This window comes from Podarcis melisellensis (assembly GCF_964234715.1).
Source record: "Podarcis melisellensis genome assembly, chromosome: 5".
Taxonomy (NCBI): Eukaryota; Metazoa; Chordata; class Lepidosauria; order Squamata; family Lacertidae; genus Podarcis; species Podarcis melisellensis.
In genome coordinates, this window is record NC_138537.1 from 61,187,046 (window position 1) to 61,214,366 (window position 27,321).

The 27,321-nt window shown below is 40.5% G+C and overlaps 1 protein-coding gene across 1 annotated transcript in view; it reads left to right on the forward strand.

Annotated features, from left to right (window-relative positions):
• Positions 1-27,321, forward strand: part of ADGRA1 (adhesion G protein-coupled receptor A1) — a 302,973-nt gene that overhangs the window by 12,504 nt on the left and 263,148 nt on the right. Inside the window, exon 2 of the mRNA XM_081912622.1 lies at positions 26,408-26,479. Coding sequence (XP_081768748.1) covers positions 26,408-26,479 — 72 coding nt within the window. The remainder of the gene's footprint in view (positions 1-26,407; positions 26,480-27,321) is intronic.

The window sequence follows — 27,321 nt, forward strand, 5'->3', positions numbered from 1 at the left end:
TGATATAATGCTGATCATTATTAGTAGTTCATAATGCTGATTCTGCCTTGAAAGCTCAACAGATAATGTAAATACCAAATGTTTCTTAGACATAGCTGCTTATAAAACCCAACTAAAAAATCAAACTAACTCGTTACATTTTCCAAATGCTATGTTTCTACAAGAATATTTATTCTTGGGCAAACCAATTCTCTGCTACCATTTCAGTTACTGTAGCTTTGCAGAAGCTTCCCATCTAAGGGGCAAGTAGGCGTGGAGGAGAAATTCACTTCAGTTTTAATTTAAAGGTGAACCTGCATCACTTGCATTTTCTGAAACACCATGTGATCCAAGAAAGACCATACCAGCCATCCTTCAAAATTTGCAGCTCTCTGAATTTTGCAATTCAGCTATATAGCCCAGATCTTATGGCATTGTATTGCTGATTGGAGGTTTTGAAAGCCTTTGTTCTGGCCTTTGGCTGTTCAGTTTACATGAACTAGAAGAACAGTAGGATGGCACTAGGCCCTTCACAGAAATTTAAAGTGTTGAGTTGTCATACTCGGGCTCGTGGTTTGTTTCTCTCCAAGCTCTGAGTGGTGACCAAGATTTTTTTTTTTTGCTTACTGCTCATAGTTTGTTTGGAGAGAAACCAACCACTACCTCAGGTTTCTACAGCATGGCAAGTCAGACCCTTGGTTTGTTTCCATCTACAGCATGGCAGGAGCAAGGAAGGAACACCACACATTTTTTAGAGCAGTGTGCAAGAACAGCACATGCTTCATTCACATTAAACCATAGTTTGTTTTAAACCACAGTTTAATATGACATGCAGAGTTTACTTCGGTGCCAACTGCCATCTTAAAGGCAATCATCCAATAAAAAGCAATATGAGTGATTTTTTTCTAAATTGCCTCCTGCTTCATTGCCGCAAAGGTGGGAGTTCAGTATCCTGTGTACACTGAATGAGTGACCACTGCCCTGGACATTATACAGCTGTTAGCAACAACCTTTAAAACAAATGAGTACTTTGTTGGATTGAAACCCTTACTTTCAACACATACTGGATGGCAATAACTTAGATAAATGTATTGTATTGGGAATGTTTATTTTCCGTAATGGTATTTCAGACATTGTAACACCAGAGTGGCTTACAAATGAGGATAACTCAGTTGGTAGAGCACAAAACTCATAATCTTCAGGGTTGTGGGTTCAGGCCCCATCTTGGGTGAAAGATTCCCGCATTGCAGGAATCTTGTGCTTGTGTTCTATTCTATGTTAATGCCTTCAATGTCTTAGTGAAACTCTGAATTTATTGGCATGAATGAAATTGTTAGCCGACTGAGCATTTTATACATTTTTTGTGTGTGTCATAGTTGGGAGAAAAGTTAGGTAGGAAAGCAATTTTTCAATTCTGGACCTATTTTCCCCCACCTTCTTCTTCTTTGGCAATCACTCATAGCTGAGTAAGATCGTCTTCCATAAACACAGTTTTAACAGTGAGTCTGTGGAGGCCAATTGTGGATCCACACGTCCTTCCACAGTGGGGACATAGGTTTCTGGGTGGGAGTTGATCATGGTGAGGGTTTGCCAAGCATTTCTCCCTCTTAGCACGTTCCTTCCTTGCGTCCTGAATTTGAGTGTCTTCAAAGCCCGTGACACCTTTGGTAAAGGCTGTTCTCCAACTGGGGCGCTTGCAGGCCAGTGTTTCCCAGTTGTCGGAGTTCATACTGCATACTTTCCCATGTAAGAGAAAATTGACAGCTCAAGATTTTATTGCTACCACATGACATAGAAATATCTGATGATCATTGCCATGATTGATTATAACCATGATCAATATAGATGGTGAAAGTGCTGTCATGTTTACTATGTACTATTTCCCTTTTATTTTTAAAGAAAAACTATCCCGCCCTCCAGAACATGCAGAAATTTTAACTTTCAAAACATTTGAGAATCAGGTATTGGACATAATAGTCAAAGAATAGGCAGCTGTGGATAGTCAAAATTGACCTCCGTTGCCTCTGCAATGTTTGATCCTTGTGTTTGAAGAAAAATGTTAAGATTTTTGCCTTTGAATGATAAACCCGGTTACTGAAATTACTGTAGAAAGTTTACTGATACCCTGAGAATTGGTTTGCTCCATCCGTATATTGTGAGGCTTTTAAAATTCCTGTCATCTAGTCTGGATTTGGGACAGGACAATGACTAAACATGAAGGTAAAGGGAAAAGAGCATAACCCGAGGCTGCCTAAAGGCATGGTGATTTAAGTGAAGCTACAGCTTGAAACTTACTAACAGAGCTGCCTTGCTTTGACAGTTCAAGGAGTCTCAAGACAGAGAAATTGCCTCCTAACCATTCAGCGTTGCACTGTTACTGCAGAGTGTGTGTGAACAAATCTATTGAAAGAAATAGCTTACTTAATATGGAGTTTGTGCTCATTAACAACTGGTACATTTTATATTACTTTCACAGAAGGGTTTTTTTTTTGGCTAGGGGGGAAACCTTTTTTAACTTGGTATTTTAAAAAGTGCTGAATCTTAAGCATGTAAAACTTCTAGATGTTAACAGCTTGGCAAGCTTCCTTTGCAAAATAGCAGCAAAAAGAGACCTTGAGAAGACAGAGCATTTTTTAAAAAAAATTGCTTTCTTATATTCAGCTTTCATAAACCATTGAGGGAAATATCAAGCCCTCATCACCTCCAATGTTGTCACGGCTGAATAATAAAATATTAAGAAGACTATTTAGTTGAGTGCAGTTACTAAGTTCAGAGCCTGTGTGAAGTTTTAACAGAGTTGGGAACAGCTTCTTAAAACTAGGAACAAAGAAAGTAAGGGGTTCAAAATGGGGAAGATGGAAAGGGACAGTTTAGTAAACTTTGGTCTGAAGAGAAACTAACCCTTTCCAAGAAACTTAAGTCTCAACTCGTGATTTCAGAACTGGCTGAGGCAGATGGCATGAATTAGGGAAGCTGAGATTTTAAAAGTAGTTTTCCTTGGATTTTATAGAGGAGAATCTGTGGAGTCTGGATTTTCATGATCTAAATCCCAAGAGAGAAAAAAACTTGCTATATGGTTATTTATTGCACGCTGCCCACACCTTTGGTTGTCTTGCTGATACTTCCTTCCATTGGTATTTTTGTTTTTAATACTTGAACCTGTGCTGCTATCCAGTGCCAAAAAAAGCAATAAACCTGTCAGGTTTTTCCAGGAGATCAGTAGCTGGAAGGAGAAGGCTCTTGAGTACTTGAAAGGATATTAACCTTGGCAAAGATAAAAATCCTGGACTTGGAAGGAATCCAGTGGATCATCTTAAGTCAATGTTTTCTCTTTTTTTATAGGAAAGAGCTCACAATCTCAGATTGTTCCATTACTGACCTGCTCAAATAGTTATGATATTCTCCTTAATGTTAACCTTGAGCAAACTCCTTGATTTGTTTGTGATGTGCTTATGACTGGCACTGAGAAAAGGGTGAAAAACTGTTCTGCCTTCAGTTGCTTTATTTTTGTGTAATTAATTAATTAATTAGTTGCTTTTAAAAGTGTTGCCCGACTCTTTCACTAAACATTACTCAAAGGGGCTTGGCATTCTTTTAAACATAGCAAGACAAACATAAAGCCTATGCTAGATGACAAAGCCTTACCAAAAAAACCCAAACCCCTTGGTCTTGTGCTTTTCTTTCTACTCTTCTCCCTCCCCACATGCTAGGGTTGTTAGAAGCAAACCATATCTTGATGTTTCGTGTAGGCTGGCAATCTTGACTTGCCATAATTAGTGAAAGAGGGCTTCATGGTGTGAAAGGAAGAGAGGGAGAAAGGATGCTTGGGTATCTTTTGAGGCTCGTTGATGTAATGTCAAACAATTGTTGACATATGAACCAGCCCAATGTATATAGCCCTCCTGCCCATCTTTTTTATGATGACGAATTATGCACAATTCCCCTTTCCCTGTCAGCATCATATGCTTTACATTTGAATTCAATGCCTGTCCAAATGTAGGTTTAACTTTTCAACTTGCCTGGGGTCCTTAGAAGGGGGAGCTGTTTCCTGTGAGGCATTGCTCCAGGGGAGGAACTGCAGGAACCATTAAAGGGGCAAACTTTCCAATCTGCTTTGTCCCACCACCTGCCTGTGACCCTTATAATGCTGCTCCTTAAGTATTTGCTCCTGTTGTCTCTGATGTATTTATGGGGGCTTCCCTTTGTCTGTTTGGCAGGAACATGGATGCATTTGGCTTTTCATTTTTTGTGTGGAAACGTTAACATGTTGTTATCTTGAATTTTTATGTGTGTTCGAGTTTTGTATTTGTGTGTTATTCTTTGTGAGACACCTTGGGAGTCTTATTTAGCCGAAAGACGGCATGTAAAGAAACAGTAGCATGTAACACCAGTGTCAAATGAAATAATTACTTCTCAGCTATTGGGGAGAATTCGGCCTTTGATAAGGAATGCAACGCCATTGGTTTCTCTCTTAGCAGCACCACACTGTTAATTGGAATTCAGTTATATTACATGAGAAGAATATGGCTGGATCAGACCAAAATGCTATGAAATCCAGCATCCTGTTCCTTAGAGTAGGCAGCTAGATGGGGGGGCCTTAAAAAGGACATTAGGGTAGTAGTCCTCTCATGGGCTGACGGATCGGAAGGTTGGCGGTTCGAATCCATACAACGGTGTGAGCTTCCATTGCTCTGCCCCAGCTTCTGTCAACTTAGCAGTTTGAAAGCATGCCAGTGCAAGTAGATAAATAGGAACTGCTGCGGCGGGAAGGTAAACGGCCTTTCTGTGCACTCTGACACTCGTCACAGTGTCCCGTTGCATCAGAAGCTGTTTAGTCATGCTGGCCACATGACCCGGAAAGCTGTCTGTGGACAAACGCCAGTTCCCTCTGCCTGAAAGCGAGATGAGCACCACACCCCATAGTTGCCTTTGACTGGACCTAACCGTCCAGGGGTCCTTTACCTTTTACCTTTACCTTAGTGCAATGTGCATGAGCTGTAGTGAACCGTGGGCTTGTGGGCTCCTCCTTCTCCTCCCATGAGGCTGGGAGGACTTCAGAAGCTTTTGTTCCCACTTCCCACTTTGCCCATGTCAGGGCTTGTGGTTAAATATCCACTAGGTCTACTTTAATCTGGCCAGCTTCATAACTTGTTTTGGAAGCTTGATCATAGTGTTAAACTGATTCTTGGAAGCTGTGCTTTACTTACAGTGAAAATAAATGCTTCTGAATCCTTCCTCCTGGTCTCGTGTGAGATGGCAACATAAGAAGGGGGGGGGAGGGTATTAGTCCAAGATTTACTGCATGCCATACAGGTTGAGCTAAACCATGGTTTATCATGACATGTGAACTGGCTCATAGTCCCAAGCCTAAGTACTGTACCTGCAGGGCATCACTTGGTAAGTTTGTGATAATTTGTTTATCTTTACCTCTAAAGAAAACATTCCAGATTTATTCCTCAAGTAATGTTGCTATTTTAATACAACCTTTGTTTAGGACAATGTATACTACTTGCTTTTGTTTTCTAGCATGTTCAGGTTGGCTGCACATTTTGTTGTTTTATTTTTCCTTCCATCCACTTCCCCTAAGTCAGGAACTGCAGTTTCCTGTGGCGAGTTTTTTTAGATATTCTCGAAGGAAACTGCATTGCTAAATTCTAAAACTGTCTATTTTGAGTTCAAAAGCACTTCTTCCTTTACGAAAATGTAATTTATATCGCTTAAAAAATATATTGGCCAGATAATGGTGGCCTTGTATGAAAAAAGTTTAACATTTGAAAAGTTTTAAAGGGCATTTTATGATAAAGGTGCATTGTTACAGCTCTTGGAAATCTGTCCAGATGCTCAATAGTGTTGGGATAGCCTTTAGCCATTTGAAATATATTTTGTTATTGAAAGGATATAAAAACACTCTGAGCATATAAAATCTTTTGGCTGGTTTACAGACTTAACATTCCAGAACATTAAGGAGGAGGGGAAAGCCCTTAATTTTTTATTGAGAGTTCATGAAACTGTTAGATGCTATTGACAGAACTCTCCTGGGAACTGAGCAAATGCTACAAGGATACTTTTATAGTGTGATCGTGTGTGTGTGTGTGTGTGTGTGTGTGTGTACATACACACACATACCCAGAAGTAAATCCCATTGAGTTGAGTGGGGTTTATTCTGTAGGATTGCAGCCTCCTTGTTTATTTGCTTGGTGTATTTCTCCCCTCTAAAATATGTTCAATTCAAAGATGAAGTGATAATTTGCTGAACTGGTAAATAATTTGGAAGCCACATGTTTTTGGGAGATGGTTGTGGTGCATTTTGCTACTGTTAGTGCAATTACTATTGTTCAGCTATTCTTTTTCCACCTTAAACAATAATGTGATATGACTAGTTATTTCTCTTGTGTTTGCAAAGAATGTATACTTGGGTTTAGTGTGAGTAATAAAATATAGCTAGAAGCCTTGGGAAATATAACAGTATAAACATTGTACATTCTCTAATAAGCTTGACAGGAGCGCTCTTAAATCACACTCCAGGCAACAATCTAAGTAAATAAAAAGAAAGACTATGATCAGTAATTTTGTTTTTACTTTCCAGTATTAAAGTTTGCAAGAGGCACTTAAAACACCCTTTTTCAAAAAGTCTTTGTATGAAACAATTTACTACCTGCTGGGTGTGTCTCTGGTCAGCAGCAATATTTGCTGGAGGCCCTTTCTGAGGAAGTGGTGGTAGCCAAAGTAGCTGACTAGAAATTGTTTAGAATTGGCATTCCACTTTTGTTTATTCCTTCATCTCCCCTTCTATTTCTTCTGCAGTTGTAGAAGGAGAGGTCTATGGAATTCTGAAATCTTTGTCTAGTCAGAGCCCGGTGTGGGTGTCTTCTCCTTCCAGATACACACCTTGGGAAGGCAAGAGGTTTTCAGTAAGGTGAACGGATCACCTATCTCATGATACACAAACTTCTGTAGAAGAAAGGATGATGTGCTCAGTTTTGTCTTTAAAGAAAACATTCCAGATTTCTTCCTAAACTGATGTTGCTACTTTCATATAACATGTGTAGACTATTTGATTTTTGTTGTTGTTGCAAGCACAGTGTATCACATAGTGCACTTGCTGTATTTCCCCCTCTTCATTTACATTTCACAAGAGCCCCCTCCTTATCTACATTTGGTCATCTTAGGTTTCAGGCTGTCCAAGAAGGCAACATTCACCATCTAGCTTCTTTTCCTTTGTCTTTAGAGAAGTTTGTAGTTGTGCTTCTTCATGTCCCCCTAAAGCAAGAAAGGGGAACTTGCTAATGAATCAACCTCATCCAGCATGACCATTGATCAAGCATGATAGAAGTTGCACTCCAAAAACTTCTAGAGGTCCACAGGTTCTCCACTTCTGCTCTAAATAATGACCAGCACCCCATCATTGGTTTTCCAGTGGGTTTTTCCTTAAATGGTGTTTCCAACAATGCTAGGCCAAGTTGCCAGGCAAGACCACATCTTGAGTACATTGACATAATATACACACACAGGAAACATGCTTTTTATACTGCAAAATGCCACTTGAATAAAACAGGGACTCCCTACATATGTTTGCACATATAATCACTGTGGTATTTATCTCTGTGCTTACTTTCATTGTTTGGTAATATTGTTGAGAGTTAGAGAATATGATGACTGCTGGTGCTAGACAGAAGGTTTATAGAGTAGTTATCTTGGTAGAGGGATACATGGTAAGTATTCTGGCCTAAGCACATGTCAGGCTGTGGTTCTATCACATGGTTGGCTAACCTGTGGCCCATGAGATGATGTTAGACTCAAATTCCCAGCTGTCTTAGCCAACATGGCCAATGTAGTCAAACAATATCAGGAGAGCTACAGGTTAGTCACTCTTGCCATCAGTGTTCGAAACTCCCATTGTTCCAGGTGCATTTTGCAATAGGGAATTTCATTAGCGCAAGCAGTTTCTGACCTTTGGGTACAGTACTACGCTTAAGATTTCAGATTAAAACTGCAGAGTGGAAGGAAAGGAGGACCTTTCCCTGCCTCCCCATTTCCAGCTGCTCTCTGAAGACTGGAGAAGAGACCCTCTTAAGAATATTAGGGGATGGGCAGGGGAAGGACTAGACCATGTGAAAAATGACATGATATTTTAGCTGCAGTTCATTCATTTTCATCTTTGTATTCTTGTTATAAAAAAGTGTGCCTAGACATTCCATTGTTGTTCCCATAACCTATGCTTAAAGTGCCATTTAGCTCCTAGCTTTCATATCTCAGTTTCTAACACTGCTTGCCATGTCCAGTCAGTTAAACTTGTGTCCGATCCACACTTTCATGTAAATCAATATTCAGCTTGATTAACTCTAAAAGCAAACAACTTATACATGCAAATGGTAAAATACTCAGCTGTAGAGGAAAGATCAACAAGTTTAGCTTTGACTAATATGAAAGTGATGGCATGGATGAGTGAAAAGAAACGACAAATTCAGGTTATCCAGGCTGCAATTCTGGTGGCAAAGTGAGAGGGAGGTTTTTTCTTTTGAGGATAATTGGTCTAAAAAGGGCTAGATATTCTATATAGGAGCAATGAAGGATAATAGAGCCTAACTAAAGCTTTATGAGTTGCTAACAGATCAACAGTGGGAACATTAAGTCAGTTCTAATTACAGAGACTGCCAGGCAGGCTGCAATTTAATAACCCCTGGCAATGGGCCCAAGTATCACCATTGGCTGGTTAGGTCCACTGCCAGGTGAACGCCCAAACAAGGACTGCTGGCATTGGCCAACAGCTGGGCAATCCAGCCTGCCATTGGTCAGATCACTAGTGTGGTTCGGGGACTGGCCACAACACTGCCCACCCAGGAAGGTGAGCGGACTTAACAAACAACACATTGACTAGTCCAGGCAGAGCAGTTACTATTCCGACAATAGCAAGTCTATCTCAAAAATGTATTCCCTTAATGCTGACAATTTCAAATATATTTCAGTGTATCAAAAATTTGAAAGCCATTTTTATATCATAGTGGCAAGTGAGTTACTAATTCTATAGCCTCTATTAACCTAGAGGTTTTGCATTTAGTACCAAAAATCATTTTAAAATACTTTGTAACCAATACTTTTCCACCTTGACTTTCTATTCTTTATTTAAAAGAGACCTGTCAACTTTCTACCACTGACAAGAGTTCCAATTTCCATAGGGCTACATTGGTCTCTTATAGTTCTGACTGTGTTCTATCCTGGCAAATAGCTGCCAGTTGCTTAGATTGTATGAGAATATTTGATTGTGTTCTAGAAAACAAGACACGTCGGGCTGACAGCATTGTTCTAAAAGAGTTTCAAAACCTATTACATCTGCGGGAATGGGGAAACACTTAGATTAACCAAACTTCATTTTCAGTTTATTGTAGCTCCAGGACATTGATTTCCTGCAAAGGCTTTGGAATTCCTTGAGGATATTACTGCCAGACTTTGTTATTTTTAAAAGCAATTTAGCCAACCACAGTAACTGTACATGTAAATGTTTCAGGAGGCATTGGGCAGGGTGGTAAGTTAATGCTCACTATACTGTGCCGTCGTGGAACAAATGAAATACAACTTAATGGAGTATGCTTTTGCTAATGTGGAAGAAACAAAGGCAGAATACAACTTGGACATTCTTCAGATGGGAAGAAAGTATTAGTGTGTGCACATGGGATCAAGTGTTAGGTGGTTGGTTTTTATTATTTAGGTAAGTGGCTAGAACACTGTTTTTTTGGGAAGAATGATATCTAAGGTTTCAGATAGGGGTGAAACGAAAGGAACATCAAATATTGAACAACACGCTTGGCTACAGTGCGATTTTTTAAGTACCTAAGCTGGTAGATTGCAAGTGTAGCACAGAAAAGGTATTTGATGCAGGGAATGGAAAGGTCAGAATCATGTTAGTCAGTGGCAACTCTATTAGGAATGTCAAGGGCCGGATTGATTTGGAGATTGACATTTCCTTTCAGGTAGCGACCTCACATGTCAAAGTTTAAGCACTTTGGTCTGAGGGAAAAGTACAATCTTCTTTTTATCAACAAAGGCTAATGCATCTTGAAATGGATAAGAGCTTCCTGGGTTATATACTTTTTGATTAAATAGTATAATCAGCTTCATATAAACTTCAAACATAGCAAGTGAAAACTAACCCCTGTAAAGTAATAATTTAAAAATGCTAGCTGAAAAGAAGAGGGGATAGTTTTGAGAATGTCATGGCAGGTGCTTGGAAGGATTGTGGGCTGAAGATGGAATTAACCAATTGCTAGAAGGGACGACTGAATTTTAAATGAAACAGAAGAATTGAAATTATAACTTCAAGATTTAGAATTGTCATCCAGTAAAGGGCCTGATTCACTGACATAACCTTCCCCAGCACCAGCACAGGCAGCATCCAAATCTGAAAGATATTTGCAGCCTGCGATACCCCATGGTCCAGCAGCTCTTCTAAGTATAGTTAGGTGCTTGTCAATATTTTATTGAGTTTTGTTTTTAAACCATAACAGGGAGGTGAACCTAAAGAACAGCAGAAAGGGTGATAGAAGTTAAGGGGAGACTTTATTCTGTGTATTTTTGTTTTCAAGACAAAGTTGATGTAGATGATGAAATCTGGCCAGAATTGAAAACAGGACTGTGCCACATTTGTTTTGGAGGCCTTCTGGTCCGTTGCATCGCCAGCATCTTTAGAGCACACCTTGGTGTCCTCCTGTCACATGCCAGTACCATTATATTTCTGTTGCTGCACAGATCATGTATGCTGATACAGAATGAGAAAGCATGTCCTGTCATTTCTAACCCAAACCATGCAATGGAATGAAGAAATTTCTGTAAAGAATCCTATTTTCTTGTGACGTACACATTAGCAGAATATGCCACACAATAGCTATCAAATATCTGCTTTGATCCAGCTGCAGTTGTGTGCATAGTTTCGAATGACAATATGTATCCTCATCACAAGGCCAACTCAGATGGTTCAGTGGAGTCTGAGTACTCATCCTATTGGTGCTCAGGCTGACTTGCATTGCATCTGTACTGAATATTTTTTGCATGGATTGAGTATTCATTTTAAGTGACTGGAAACTGAGAACCAAACCACTTGGTTTCATGGCTGAGTGGTTAAGAAAGGATGAAACAATAAAGATCACATGACGCAGAGGCCAAATACCTGAACATGTTTGGATACTGCACTTTGCTGCTGTTTTAGTGTGGTTTTAAAAAGTTTGGTTTAAGTTGAAATTAATCTGGTGTTCTCATTAAGAATGAATTTTTTAGAAGATGATGATCCTGAAATAAACCTTTTGCTTTTGAGACATATTGTAACAATTAGAGGTAATCTTTTCTTCCCATGCTCTGATGTGTGTGGTTAAATTTAGGTGAAAGTAATAAATGATGTAGTAATTTTAATAGGGGAAAATAAGCTTAATGTACCATTCCTGGCCAAATTGCACCTCTTTGGTATTAAGCTTGCTGACCCTTCCATTTATTATACAGTATATTTGTTTCAATCCAACGTCAAAATAAAAATGTCATATTCAAATATGTTGCCAGCTCTAAATATTTTTAGCTGATAATCCACTTTCTTTCTGATCGGTTATCTTTGCAAAAGCGTGTGGTAAACTCAGTTCTATGAATGCAACTCCTAGTGGCAAAAATCACACCATCAATGTACAATGTATCAGCAGGTTTGGGAAGCAATTGCTTTTGTTTTGTGCTAATTTGTATACCGCTTAAGTGGTTTACAAAGATGAGCAACCAATTGCACAAGCATTAAAATATAAACCCACATATTTAAAATATGTCATAAAACAATTCCATTAAAACACTACAGTAATTAAGATAGAGGCGATTCAGGTTGATATATCAAGGGAATATGTCTTCAAAAGCTGCTGGAATGCCACTACGGTTGGGTCCTCTTATATTTCAGCAGTGAATGCATTCTGTAACACTGGGGCCACCACTGAAAAAGCCTGACTCTCTCTCACCACAGACCAAAATCATTAGACTGTGATAAGGCTAACAATGTTCCGTTTGTTGATCTTAATGTCTTTACTGAACAGAGGAGGGGAAGCAAGTCTTTCAGGTAACCTGGTCCAGAGTTGTTTTTGGGTTTTCTATTGTAAATAACAAGATGGTAAAACTGGCTTCAGAGGTATTGGGCAGCCAGTACAGACCCCTTACGTTCTGCTGGCATGAGTTCTCTTCTCATGCTACATGTCAGGTGACATAAAAAGGAAGAAAAGAAGTAAAACCAATACTGTATGTTGCTTTGGCTTTGTGGATAATTGAAAGGATATCAAATCTGGAGCAGGGAGGGTGGAATTGGCTAAATTCTGGGAAGAATTGTAGGAAAAAGCTGTCCTTCTATCCAGTAGTTGTCTCTTTTAGAAACTCGCTGTCTACTACTATCTACCAGAATAAAATTCATCCTTGTCATTAGGTTGTAGGGTTGTTTGTTAATGTACAGTTTCCTGGGTGTAAATAAATGTGTGCACACAACCATGTGTGTGTGTTCCAGAGCTTTTCCTCTGTCCTATTCAATGTCATTCATAGTCTGGCAACAAGAAGATTAGTTTTGGAACAAATGCATTGCCTTGATTGCGTGGGGAACAAGAATGCCTGACTGTATCAAGTGGGTAGGCAGAGATGGACATGTGCTAAATCTGAGGAGATGGGTAGCAATAAAGATTCCAGTCCCACCCTTTCTTTTCTCTTTACAATGTTTGCTATATTAGAACTCAAAAACCTGCTGTGTTTTGTTGAAGGTTCCCACTTGGCCATGTCCAAATCCCTTAATGGTAAAAAAACAGTGTCAGCCTCAGTATTGACCTTCGTGGAGTGCCCTATGTTGACAACTAGACATGCCTCACTCTATGGAGGCACAGGTTGCAGCCACAGCAAAGGTGGCATTTTCCCATCTCCGCCGTATTAAGCAGTTGGTCTCTTACCTTTCTCGCCCTGATCTGGCCACAGTGATCCAAGCGATGGTCACCCAGAAACTCCAGCGGGTGCAGAATGCCACGGTGAGGCTCCTTATGGGGTCCTTGCCGCGGGATCACATTAATCCAGTGCTTTACCAGCTGCACTGGCTCCCAGTGGAGTACAGGGTCAGGTTTAAGGTGCTGTTTTTGACCTTTAAAGCCCTATGCAGCCTAGGACCCTCGTACCTACGGGACCGCCTCTCCTGGTATGCCCCACGGGGGACCTTAAGGTCCATAAATAACATAACTTTGGAGGTCCCAAGCCTCAAAGAGGTTAGATTGGTTTCAGCTAGGGCCAGGGCCCCAACTTGGTGGAGCGCTCTGTCACAAGAGACCAGGGCCCTGTGGGATTTGACATCTTTCCGCAGGGCCTGCAAGATGGAGCTGTCCCGCCTGCCCTTCAGCTTAGACTCACTCTGACCTCTTATATGGGATTTGGTAAATAAATTTCCCCTTGGCTTTTTTGCTGGCCCATGTAGGACCAGCATGGATAGCTGGCTCGGGTGAATATCTGATGTTTCCTCCCTTTATGGTCTTGATTTATGGGCTACTACTAAAATGAGACTGCACTTTAAGCTGCATTTTAAGCTGTATTTTAATTAACTGTTTGTTTGTTGTTGTTTTCTATTATGTTTTAATGTAATTTATATTTGGTGTTAGCCGCCCTGAGCCCAGCCCAGGGAGGGTGGGGTATAAATGAAATTATTATTATTATTATTATTTATTATTATTATTATAATAAAAGGCATAATGTTTCCGATCTCCTGACCATGGTAAGAAGTGTGTTTCATGTTCCTTACCTCTTCATCCTCTCCAACCCTTCTGTGGTTTGCTTTTTAAAGTATGATGCAACATTATCATTTGCATTAGTGCTTATCATGGTTAATGCTAAACAGGACTTCCTTCATGGGCTACAAGTAAATCTAGCTAGGATTCATCTTATTTAGTTAATTTATTCTGCATTAAAGGAATCAGATGCGAAGGAGACATTTGCTTGGGATTGGAGAGCAGAGCTATGGAAGTCTGCAGCAAGTGTCCAGCCTTTAAGTATTCCATTGCTGTGTTTAGGATTGCATCAAAAATCTCAACAGTTGCTGAGTCACATGCAAGTGGCTATAATTCCACCTTTCTGAAAGTGCACCAGACAACAGGCATCACTTCATCATTGTGTGTCTTTGTGCGTCTTTGTGTTACGGTGAAAACATTTAATGCAAAAAGGAATAGTCAAAATGTTACTTATATGTACAATATTTATTGTAATACACATAACCTTTGTAGAATCCCTACTTCATGTTACTACAACTTGTCTTCATCCAGTCAACTCACTTCCACACCAGTGGCTCATAAAATCTGGCTACTCTTTAACAAAAACAAAATAAAAACAGAAGCATGATTTCTTTCTTCTAAGGTAAATAAAAATGCATCTCTGTTCGCACCTTTTGTGCCTGTAGGTTATGTGCATTCAAATAACTGTAGCACCTTTTTCTCTTGGAGGCTCTCAGAGCAGTTTTAAAGTACCTTCTTGTGAAGTATTTGACTCCCATAAGGATTCCGTGATGCTACATCCATTTCCCAAATAGTTTGACCAAAGCACTGGAAGAGTTAGTGATCTGTTCAAATTGAACACAGTGCCAGGCTAAGCTGGAAATGGAACCCCAAGCTCCAGGATTCCGCAGTTCCATATTCACTTTTAACTAATACAAGTGGCAGAGAAGTAATTTATTTTTTGTAAATGTAGATGTAACCCTAAACAGGATTTTAAGTTTCAAAAGAGCAATGCAAATTATTTCTTTCTGTTGAGGAAAGGGAGAATTTCAAATAACAGCTCCGAAGCTTGTGTTTGCTGTGTGTATATGGAGGGGAAGAATGGGATTTTTCTCTGCCCTGGGGCAGTGGAGAAATCGGTTAAATTCCCTTTCTGCTCTGATTCCATTAATTATCAGTCCACCCACAGCTAATGCTCTCTGCATTTAAGCCCACCAACCCACCCTGCACCCATAGATGCAAAGACACATTTGGTACCACTGTAATTTGGCCTTCATTCTCTGTGAAGCAGAATGAAATTCAAGCACAATGTTGAGGTCAGAAGCAAGTGGCACTATAGAGATAGAATGCTTATGTGGCAGCCTTCTAAAGTGGGATTGTATAATGAACTTGCTAAATTTATTCTCTTTTCCTTTCATCAAGTATAGTAGACAACAAAACAGGTGTTTTCAATGGTTTCTGCCTTGTTACTGTTCCAGCTCCCTTACCTGAAGACTTACCATGACCTAAGGTGGAAGCAGTATATAGCATCAAGTAGCATCAAGTATCAAGCAATTGGAATCTCCTAATTTACACTGCAATCCTTTCAGCATCAAATATCAAGCAATTGGAATCTCCCAATTTACACTGCAATCCTTTCAAAGCCAATGAAACTTACTTCTGAGTAAACATGATTAGGATTGTAGTGCGGGTCTCTGGATTGCCCCTCTTTGGCCCATTAAATAATTATTCTACACCACTACTTGATTTGCTGAATCTGGGCCTTTCTAGGATAAGCTGAGGGAGAATTGTAAGAGCAATATTGACATCTTTGCTATCTGTAAGTTGTCCAAGCAAGGATGGAATGGTGTTCTCTCTTGTCTTTTTCTTTCATGGTTGCTGTTAATAAAGGCTGTCAGAGGATAGGGTAGAAGAATCCCTTCTATTCTTGGCTTTTTATACACGGAATGGGGAAGAGAATGTAGGAAGCTTAAGGTGGAAGTAACCTGTGAAAAACCTGGGTCACTTGCCTGACGTGAGAAGACTTAGGTTTGATATTTAGCTAAGTTTTGCCAAGAGTAGACCTAATCGATCTAACTTAGTCAATTAATTTCAGAGGGTCTACTTTGAGTAAAACTTGGTTGAATACCAGTATAGTTTTCAAGCACTGGTCCAGCTGGCACTGTTACATGTTAGCTGAATTAAATTGTTGGTGGTTTTTTTGCCCTTCCCCAGCTTTGGGGGTGAAGTGAGCCAGAAAACTGAATAAATAAATATACAGACTTAATAAGGAATGTGGTGGGTTTTCTTCTTAGGACTGTGATATTATTTAATCTAGTGTATTATTATTTTGTAGCTTGAACACTGTCTAGCTCTAACTTTCTTTACCTACTGTTTATACTATCAGAGCAGTTTCCATAATCCTTTGCCAATGCAATAGCTTTCCCAGGTGTTAAATTTCATGGATACACTTGATTGCAGTTTTGAGGTTCTATGCAATGTTTTCCTGTCGTGACTGATCTATAAACCCGACCTTTAGAACTGGTAATATTTGTGCAGTCAAATTTGTCTTTGAGAAAACAAACAGAAATGATATGTTTTACTTGAATTGGATCTATGGTTCAAAGGTTTATGAGTTCTTGACAAGTATTGTAGAATGGTCCATTGTGTTGCTTTTCTGAAATAGTTTAATTAGCATGATTTTTCATGGTTCTTGGGCTTGTGTGTTTTATTGTGGAACAACGAAGAGCTTTGTGCCTTTAAAGGCTGATAACTTGTTTATGTCATAAAGCTTACAATTGTTAGTCTTTAGGTTCTACATGATCCTTTGCTGTTTTGCTATATCAGACTAGCATTCTTATTCTAGATATGATTCTTTATTATGCATTTCAAATGCTGGGAAATGGCCTATTTCTTCTGTAATATACATGATAGCAAGCTGGCAATTCTGAAGTTTTAGATTTGGGAAGAAGGAGGCAGGCTGCTGCCCATGGAATGTCTACACTAGACCTTATGCAAGCACCCATTTTAATACTACTTTGAGTTGAATTGAATCGAGACTGTTCTACACATCTGGCTACTTGATGTGGAGTAGTGTGCAGCTAAATGATTTTTTTTTTTTATATCCCAGAGCCAAAGATCAGCAGAGCTGGAATGGGATCACACATTTTCAGTGGTGAAATTAGCCAGAGCTAGTTTTCCTGTATGTATTCCTTAATTAGCGTGAATAGGACTTTACAGAGTTTCATGACCCCAGGAAACTTTTACAACCCAAAAAACATTTTTTTGCAAGCTTCTTCACACAAACTGCCTATACCCGTAATGCTAATTGAATATTTGAACTGGGCCTTAGTGTCTGGAACTTCTTATCTGCCCCAGCCTGTTTGAGTTTGAATTTGTTGACTTTCTGGAAACTATGCAAACTTGTCTTGTTAAGCTGATGATGATTCATACTGCTTTTAACATTTTATGGTGCTAATATTGTAGCTATAATTATTTGTTATAGGCATTTTAATTATACACACATGCCTCGATACTGGGCTTAGTTAGTGTGGGTGGTTGCTGTCCAGATCTTGACTCCCTTGAATGAGACTGATATTCATGATCCATTTCCATTGTAGTTTTGGCATGAAAACTTATGTTGGTCACCCTGCATGGAAGAGTGTGTTCTCATTGATTCTCCTTGACCTGTCAGTTGTCTTTGATACCATTGACCATGATACCCTTTGGGCTCAGCTGTCTTGATTTGGGGGTAGGTGGTACTGCATTGTGCTGATTCCCATCCCCAAGGGAGCAATAAAGTAATAAAAACAAGTCCAATACAGACGCTGACCAGGAAATATATTCAGTTCAAAGGCTTGTTGAAAGAGGAAGGTTTTCAGTAGGTACTGAAAAGGCAACATATATGATGCCTGACTAATGACCAAGGGAAGGGCATTCCAAAGGCCTGATTCCTACATAGGACATCTGTAGGAGGCCTTCTCCTGCAGAGCACAGTAGTTGACTGGGTATATAAGAGATGAGACAGTCTTTCAGGTGTCTGGTTCCAAGCTGTATAGGACTTTATACACCAAAAACCAGCACCTTGAACTTAGCCAGTAGCTAACTGGTAGCCAGTGCAATTCTTTCAATAGCATGGTAACATGTTGATTATATTCTGCTCCAGTGAACAGTTCAGCTGCTGCATTTTGCACAAGGTGAAGCTCTGATCTATGGTCTTTTCCTTTTCCAAGTCCTCACAGAGGGCCTGACAGATCTATATTGGAAGCAGTCTTATACTTGGGTTAGACCATCTCATTCAGTGTTGTCCACAATGACTGGCTATGGCTCTCCAATGTTTTAGACAAGACACATTTCCAGCCCTACCTGGAGATGCCAGGGATTGAATTTGGACCTATTGCATGCAAATGAGATGCTCTCCCACTGAACTAGGGCCCTTCCTCCTATGCATGTACTCTTTCATAGATAACAGCTAGGCAATTTTGTAAATTATTTCAACTTCTAAAAAAAATATAATTTGTTGTTTTCCCCAGTAAGCAATAATAAACCCACATAAATTGTGAATAGCAGATGAATGTGCACTCTTTTAAAGTAGCCCAGATGGATCAGCATCCCCAGAGATGTGTACATGGGTATTTTAATGATTATGTACACACTTTTTAAAATGCTAACATTGCAGTGGGAAATGCAGCCAAGGAAATGCATTTGGCAAGTAAATGTGAGTTGCCCTTAGTGCATAAATATAAAAAAGGGTCAGAGCCACAGAGAAACTAAATTAAATGCAACAATCATGTAGTCAGTTTGATGTTCTGTACTTGAAGCTGCCTCCCATTTCTCTGCTGTTCTCTCCAGACAATTTGTAGCATAAGTACTGCTTCTGTCTGCTGAGTTTTTAAGAAGTGCAACAAAACTATGCACTTGCAAGGATGTGTAGAGCAGCAGATGGAGGACATGGCAGAAAACAGAAAAGTATATCAAACATTTTCCTGCTTACATCTCCCCCCGACTCCACTTTGAAACAAACCCTTTTCCTATTTGCTGCACAAAAGCAAGAATAGCAAGAGGACTAGGAAAGTGTTGCCAAGGTGCCCCTGCCTGCCACCTTCTCAAAGATACAGCGAAGGAGAATCCATGGAGATATTAACATTTAAGTAATTTAACTCTCTACAGGTGGGCCCTGAGATATTCTTACCAACTGAAATCTTTAGATCCTGGGCTGCTAGCAAAAGCTTTTGCTTGGAATGACAGAAAGAGAATACAAAGTGAAATGCAAGGCTGCTTCCAGACAAGTTGCTTCTAGTGTGAATAATCATTGCTCTTCCCCTGAAAGCTACATCTGGATTTGCAATTTGTTTTTTTCCTGTCTGCTGTCAATGATATTTGCCCTGTTTCTGTATGTATGTTCGGACCGTTTTGTTTTATCTACATCAGTGTGAGTTCAGGGCTGATGTGGGTGGGGAAGGGAAAGGCCCAGTTCATCTGGATAGCTTTTTGAAGCTCAGCACACATTCCCAGTTGTACCTATGGGAGCTTTGGGCTTAATAGCTCCCTCGCTGTATTTGCCTCAGGACTGCAGCTGGGAATGGAAGGCGTTAAATTCCTTTCCCCTGAATGTTTTAATACTGATAAATCCCACAATTCCTGCTATTGATTTTTTAAAATGATGTTGTTGCTTATTATTATTAACATTTAGTAATAATAATTGTAATAATATAATGATATTCACCTTTCACCAGCAGGTCCCAGTTTAAAATTCAGAATTAAAAATAAATTAGTCACAAGAAGAGCAATTTTACATCGCAGGTAATGGTGCATCTTCAGCATTTGCCAAAAGTTGTATAGTGAAAAAGCCAGAAGGAATTCCACAATTTAGGGGCTGCCACAGAGAATGTCCTTTTCTGGACTGTGGCTCCTTCTACTGGAGGTGGAACTGCCAAGAAGGCCCCTTCCACTGGCCCAGGAAGGTCCATAGCGAAGGAGGCGCCCCCCCCAGCTATTTTGGGCCTAATGGTGTATTTAGCATCTTGTGTTGTTTGGTCCTATGGATCCAGAAGAATGAGAGAACCAACGTTGTCAAAGTGTCTATGATGCTCCTGAACATGCCTGCAGAACTGTTCTGGGACAACAATGCAAGTTCTAGATATTGTGGGAGGAATTCAGCATCATGTTGTCATGATTGTTCAATCAGGACTGAGCATTTCTGCTTGCCATGCAGAATGAGCTCCCCTGTGATGGCCTGGGATTCGGACTTGGAGGCTGAACCTGAGGAATCCCAGCCTGCACAGGAGTTCCCACCTTCAGAACCAGCTGAGCCAGGGCTGGGGCTTGAGCCTGAAGGGTCCTAATCCTGTGCTGGATCAGCAGGTACAGGCACCAGCTGAGTCTGCTCTGGCTCCTGAGGTGATGGAGAACCCATTGGCTGCAGGTGCTTCACTCTCAGCCCTGTCAGGGGAAGCTGAAGTTGCCTCTGGGTCTGGTAACCCTCCAGCCTCTCCTGAGCTGCAGAGGTTCAGGGCAGAGAGGCGGAGGGAACTAAGTTCCCGCAGGAGGAGTGCTTGCCTCCGGGCCAGGAGAGGCGAGTCACCTGTGGACTGGGGCTGCCCTATGCCTCGGGGCAGATAAAAGCCAGTCTGCCCCAGTCCCACGTTGCGGGAGCAACATTGTTGGTAGCCTGTTCCTGCCTGCACCCTGTCCTGCTCTTCTGCCAGTGTTCCTGACCTCACCCAACTCCCTGCCTTGGACCCAGCTTAAGCTTTGATGGACAGCCTCCATACTGCACCCTTGACCTTGGACTGGGCTCGGACCTTGCCGCACGGTTAACCCTTGGGACCAGCACATCCCCTCTCCTTTCCCTCACCGGGCTGTTCTGGGAGTTCTCCTGACTCCACCCCACCCAGACTGATTTTGGGGGGTGCAGTTGTTTAGTTGAATCTGGCCCCTGGTGGACACGTTGCTGCTGCTGTCACTGCTGCCTAATGAAGACCACAGCAGAATTCCATCTTGCTGCCACCATCACCTAGTAAACTTCAGTAGAATGGGGAAGGAGGCATGACAGTGGAAAGGCCCAGCGTGGAGCTAAAGACCGCTTACCGTTTCCCAGGAACTGGGGAGGGGGGGCAACATCCTCACCCGGCTGACTGCGGGGTTCATCTGGGATATCCCACCAAAATGCAAATTCGAACTGGCCAGCCGTTACCCAGACTAGTGGCTGGGTTTTTGGAGACCTACCTGAGGGAGCCAGTCTCCACTTAGGTCCACCTCTGTGGCTTAAATTCTGACTGCTGTGAGTGGGCAGTGTAGTAACAGACTCTTTGTTGTGTTTCATGTGGCAGACTAACATCCCTCTGAAAATGTCTACTAAATGTAGGTTAATGTGATCAAGTACCGTATTTTTTGCTCTATAAGACTCACTTTTTCCCTCTTAAAAATTAAGGGGAAATGTGTGTGCGTCTTATGGAGCGAATGCAGGCTGCACAGCTATCCCAGAAGCCAGAACAGCAAGAGGGATTGCTGCTTTCACTGCGCAGTGAGCCCTCTTGCTTTTCTGGCTTCTGAGATTCAGAATATTTTTTTTCTTGTTTTCCTCCTCCAAAAACTAGGTGCGTCTTGTGGTCTGGTGCGTCTTTTAGAGTGAAAAATATGGTACATCAGATACTCATTTTGAGCAGCAAGCAGTTTCTTCTGCTGTTGCTGCCCCCCCCCAAATATATTCCTGCACTTAATATTTACTCTCTTTTTGCACTTCATATTTTCTTTCCAGTGCATGTAAAGGGAAAAATATACCAAATATTCATATATTTATTCTCCTGGTCTTTGAAACTTCAACTGTGTTCAGGACATCTTCATATTCACATCAAAATCATGTTGATGTATTTTATTTGCTACTGGTTTTTTTTTGCTAGTAAATACTGTCCCAACCTATTGTAGCATTAAAACTGTTCAAATGAATTATATATGCCATGTTGGCACGTATGTTGCTTGGAAGAAATCTCTTTTAAAAATTTAAGATCTTTTACTTTTACACAGTAGCATGCATTGGAAATGTTCCCATTCTTCCTTTTCTCTTGAGATGAATAATTTAAAATATATATGTAGCTTTTTAGAAAAACCATTTCTTGTGTAGGGAGCAAGTCATTTTAGAACATTCTCTGTTCAAGTTACAATATCCCACTTTATAACTTGATTGCATTAGCCTGTTGACAACAATACTATCATAGCTAAAGCTCATTAGTAGAACTTTTTAATATCATTGTGCATCTTTGCTAATGCTATTCTTTTTAAGACCATGTAACTCAGCAAAATCACTTATCTACCTTTTGTGATAAGCTATTAGGTAATGAGTAGGTTTGAGAAGTTAAGTACTAAAGAGCTGTGTGTTTATGGAAAGTGAAGAAAAGAGGCAAGCAGATGTGGGTGAGTTATTTAGCACAGCCTTGTAAGTAAGCCTATAAAAATTACTGCCCTCTTAAAATTTTTGGTGTACTACTAGAGCTGCAACAGGAGGGATAAGAAGCTCCTATTGCCTTGCAAGACACCTTCTGGAGAAGAAACCCTACAAATGTAGAGTGGAGTCCATAAGGCTGTTGAATGGCATCTTGCATGCCTCCTTCCAGCAACTCCTGCAGCCAACCTGGTGGCAAATGTATTGCTTTGCTTTGCTTTGCTTTGGACCACATCGGCGAGGCCGAGGGAGGGGGGCAGTTCTTGTCACCTGGGCAGCCCTGGCTTGTACTCCAGGATACTGTACACTGAGAGGAGGGAACCTCTTTTTCAGGGAACAAATTTAGTCCACCTGTCCTCTTTATCTGACTCTTGGGAATTTCCCCAAGGCTACAACCCACCACTGGCCTTGCTTCACATATGCCTTTAGCATTCTTGTATGGCTGGAATGTGTCCTTGAACTCTGATAATGGCTTTTATTTGCCCAGAGGGTGAACAGAGAGTGGTGTGTGTATAAACTACTCTACAGTGCAAAAGTAAAAATTATATTTATTACGCCGCCAACTCTTTCCTCTGGTTCCACCCATCATTGCCACATGCCCCTCAGAATGTGACCCAGAAGAGGAACCTATCCTCAGGTTGGAAGAGCTTTCTCCACCTCAGTGATGTTTTGAGATAGAGGGTTGTTCCTGGTAAAATCTGGAAAATTGAATAGGACAGCTGGAGATAAATGGTGGCAGAGTGTGTTGGGTTGGCGTTGGGAAGAACCAAAGGAAGAATTTGGGCAAAGTTTGATGGAAGAAATAGGAAAGTCAGAGGAGATTTGTGACAACCCTGGCAACTGTTTCTGATGACTGAAGTCTGGCTTTCTCAAGCCAGCATTTTGTTACAGGACATAGCAGAAGCTCTATGGAGTGAAAGTTGAGTCAGACCTAATTTGTGCATTTGAGGGGAGAAGGGTTGCCGCAGAAAACAAAACCACAAGTCCGCATGCCAAATCACTTGTGAGAAGTCCTTGCTGATGATGTTCCAATGACTGAAATCATACCAGCACATGCCATGCAAAAACAGGGGTTGCTCTTGTATGGTTGGAACTGTTCCAGTCTTGTAGGAATTTAGTTTATGTATATAACTGCCTTAACAGAGTTAGGTTTCAAGCTGCAACCCACCTACCCTTTTTGCAGGCAAGAACTAGGTCTTATTGTCCTCAGTGAAGAGTATGGGTTTGCCTCTGTGCAAGGAAAAGAAACCAATTGTTGTAACTTGCTTGGCCTTGCCACTCCCGCGAAAGGCTTGTCTGTAAAATATTGTTAGCTTGTGTTTTGCACCAAGCCAGGACTGAAAAGTAGAATATTTGCACCACAGATATTTTTAAAAATCCTATAGTTACAATGCTGAAAACATTTTCCAATTATAATTTTAATTGGAAATATGTATGTGTATTTTGTGACATGAGGATGACCAAGAATGGGTCTCCGTGCCCAGATAAATGTGTCTTCCCCTGTTTCCATCATACATACTGGAGCTATTGCTATGGAGTACAGAACAAATGTTCTCAAACAAGCTTGATGTGTGTGATGTAAGCGTCATGGAGGAATGAGTTTGTGTTAATACATTGCTATTTTGCCTTTCCCCTAAGGAGCTCAAGGTCATGTGCATGATTTTATCTTTACAACAGCCCAGTGAGATAGGTTAGGCTGAGAGACAATGACTAAGCAAAGTTACCTAGTAAGTGTGAGAAATCTAGCTCCAGTTCTCCCTAATCTAGCCAGTACACTACACTGCTGTTGGTTTGCATCTGTTTCTCTGACTCTTACCTAACTTTATGATAAATAAAAACCATACACAAGACCATTAGAAGCACTTGTGTTCATATACTTTATTCCTGAATATTTGAAGTTGGGGGAGATACAACTCAAAATTATTCTAATGTAGACTTTGGAAAGTATGTTCTCATTGTGCCAAATAAGTCTATTAACTTTTCTTATGTCTTTGCATAAAAGATGGGGAGGCTGCTATTTGTTTTAACATTATTAAAGTATAATTGTAATTTAAGAAGCATAAAAACAATTTACAATTTTCCGTGATGCTTTCAGATTTTGTCTCCATTTCAGAGACAGCATCAGTTGGAAAGAAGCATATGACCCCCATTAAATGGAAAAGTGGATAAAAAAAGAATGCTGTTCTTTCAGTCACAAAGAACTTTTAAAAAAGGATCTTTTAGCTGCTTTTGTGTGGAAAAATGTACCAAGGTTAACAGATTCATTTTAATCTGGAGAGTTTTGACCTTTGATCAGACATCTGTCATGTTGCTTGGTTTTGGCCTTCATTAAAAAATTCCATCTATAGCCAGTTAGTCTATAGCATTCCTCAATTTAGGCCTCATACCCTTTTTATTATTCCGTTGCTATTCTCCTCACTCTCCCCCAACTGAAGGAGTCATTGTAGAAATGGAGAAAAACCAAGAATATTGGAGTACAAATAATTATTATTATTAAATTAAATTTGTATACTGCCCTATACCCATATGTCTCAGGGCAGTTCCCAAAACAAAGTTACAATATACGAAGCACAAAATACATAATAAAAGCCAAACCACAAAATGCATAATAAAAACAATCAAAACAATTAACAATACTAATGTATATACACGAATAAACAATACACTCCTTGACAAAAGACCCTAAACAGTACTCCAGCCCCCAAATACAAAAATCCGAATGAACATTTAACAACTACTTTAAACAACCGCACCCTCCAAAGAAAACAGCACCCGCCTAAGTTAATACCCCACCCGTTAAAACAAATGAATCATCAAGATTTCAGGGTGGTATACAATAATAAAATCCTGCGCATAGCGACTTAAAAGATCATAAAATACATTATGCATTAAGATTCAAACTGGTATCTCTAGAACTCTGAAGTCTCAAATAAGCTTTTTTGCCTCAGTTCCCCACAAAGGCCTAAAACTGCACTGCAAATGTAATAGAGCTATTTGAAATATGATAGCAGGGCCAGCCCACCCATGAGATGGGGTGGAGCCTTGGGCGCCCTTCCCACTCCACCACTGACATAGAAGTAGTGCCTGCATCAGTGCCGATTTCCAGATGGATCTCACTGGAACCCTTCCTTACTTCACTCTACCGCCAAGCAGCTAGGTAAGGGATGCTTCTGCAGGGATGCTGTGGTGGTCGGGGCAGCCCTTCCCATTTCACCTCAAGCGGCAAAACAGGATACGCTGGTCCTGTATGGTAGACAATGTTCCAGTACACCCATTATTCCGTTCTGTTTCCCATCCAATATTCACAGGGCAGTAAGACAATTCTCTGACATGTTGATAATTAATAGTCTCCGTTTCTACCTCATTCATTCATTAAATCTATCTGATAAGTCATTTTAGTTTGACCTCTGCGTGCCATACAAGGGGTTGTTTCTGTCTAACCTGTTGATACACAAGCAAAGCCATGTGAGTGCTTCTGTAGCAATTTTTTTAGGCACTATTTTTTGTTTGGCAGCATTCTGGTAGCAGTTGAGAGCTGGGGGCTGAGGGTCATGAATATTCTGGCGCATCTCGAAAAGCACCTTCTGATGATGGTGCTTCGAAATGGTGTGAATTGACTGCTGCGGCACAGCGAGAGATGAAATGTTGCTAAGGCAGTGGGGTTTCCTCAGCAGCTGAGACTTTCCTCTTTTCATGATGGCCAAGAGTTGAGAATTTTGTGTGTGTGCTGAACCACTACAAACATCTTGCCCATATTCTCATGTCGCCTCTACTGAAACTGATTCCATAGGATGCGGCCAATCAATTTCTGACCCTGTGCAAGAATTCCCAGTATGCATTCTGTACAAAGGGAAAATCGTATTTAATCTTGGTGTATCCAGCCATGCCGTGCCAGTAACCACAATGGAGAAGGCTTGTAATAACAGTCTCAGTAGGGGGTTTGCTTCAGTTTTCTTAACTGGATGGGCAACTGTTTCTTTTACTGTTGTGCATTCTGAAAACACCCAATTTTATTCTGACTTTCATCACGAGCGGCAGCACATTTTATTTGCTGACTGCTTGGTTATTAAACAGGAGCATGCTGAATTGTTTATTATTCTATATGTTCATCTTGGTCTTGTTTGCAGCTTTAAGGGAAAATGCAAATGGAGCAGAGAAGACTGTGATTAGTGTTTTACATAACTGTCACTTACTGTAATTACATGTTTTTAATCAGTAAAATTGCTTCCATGTTCTATTAACAAAATTCTTTCCTTTGACTCCCTTTCAGAATTCTGAGTAACAACAAGATCTTGTGGTTAAAGAACAACTCTTTCATTGGACTGAGATTCTTGGAGAGACTGTGAGTAGCTGTTTAGTTCTCCCTGTAACTCCCCACCCCAACCCTGAACCCTGTTTCTTGTAATCATTTGAAATGTTTAAATAAATATTCAGAACAACTCAGAAGCTCTGCAGTGTGTACAAGATTAGGGTTTCTGGGTCAGACTTTCAGAGCAATACACATAAAGAAAATGAAAACTGCACTAAAGCAGTTGTGTCAATTTGGAACAAAAATAAATGAAAAGGAGGAAATGTGCATTTGCATAACCTGTTGGAATGAAGGTTGGCAAATAAAAGATTTCGCTCCAGGTTATATGCCGCATGGTTAGATTAACTCTTGAGTTCCCAGTCTACTGTCTTAGCCAGCCTCCCTCAACCTGGTTCTCTCCATATGTTTTGGATCCCAACACCCATTATCCTTGACTGCTGACCATGCTGGCTGATGCTGATGGGAGTCATAGCCCAAAATATCTGGATCAGAGTACGTAAGTGTGGTTTTGGCTTTCTGAATAAATGGACCAGGCTGTGCCTATAATAAATGACCAGGGCAGACAACTGATAGCCTCTATGGTCCCCCCCCCCGTTGTGTTGTTATATGTTTGGCTTATTCTGAAAAATCCAAGGAGACAACCATAGGTTATGAGAAACACAGAACTGGGTGGAAAACATAATCCTTGTATCAAATTCCTTCCACCACCTCTTCACCTTGTACTGCAATTTACCTCATATCCTCAAGACATCATCACATTGACAGAACCTTCAGATTTCTGCCAGTGCAACCAATGGTGTGGAATACATAAAGGAAAGCAGTTTATAACAGGAGGAAGATACTATGAGTTACAGAATGAGTTCTTCTCATTCTCC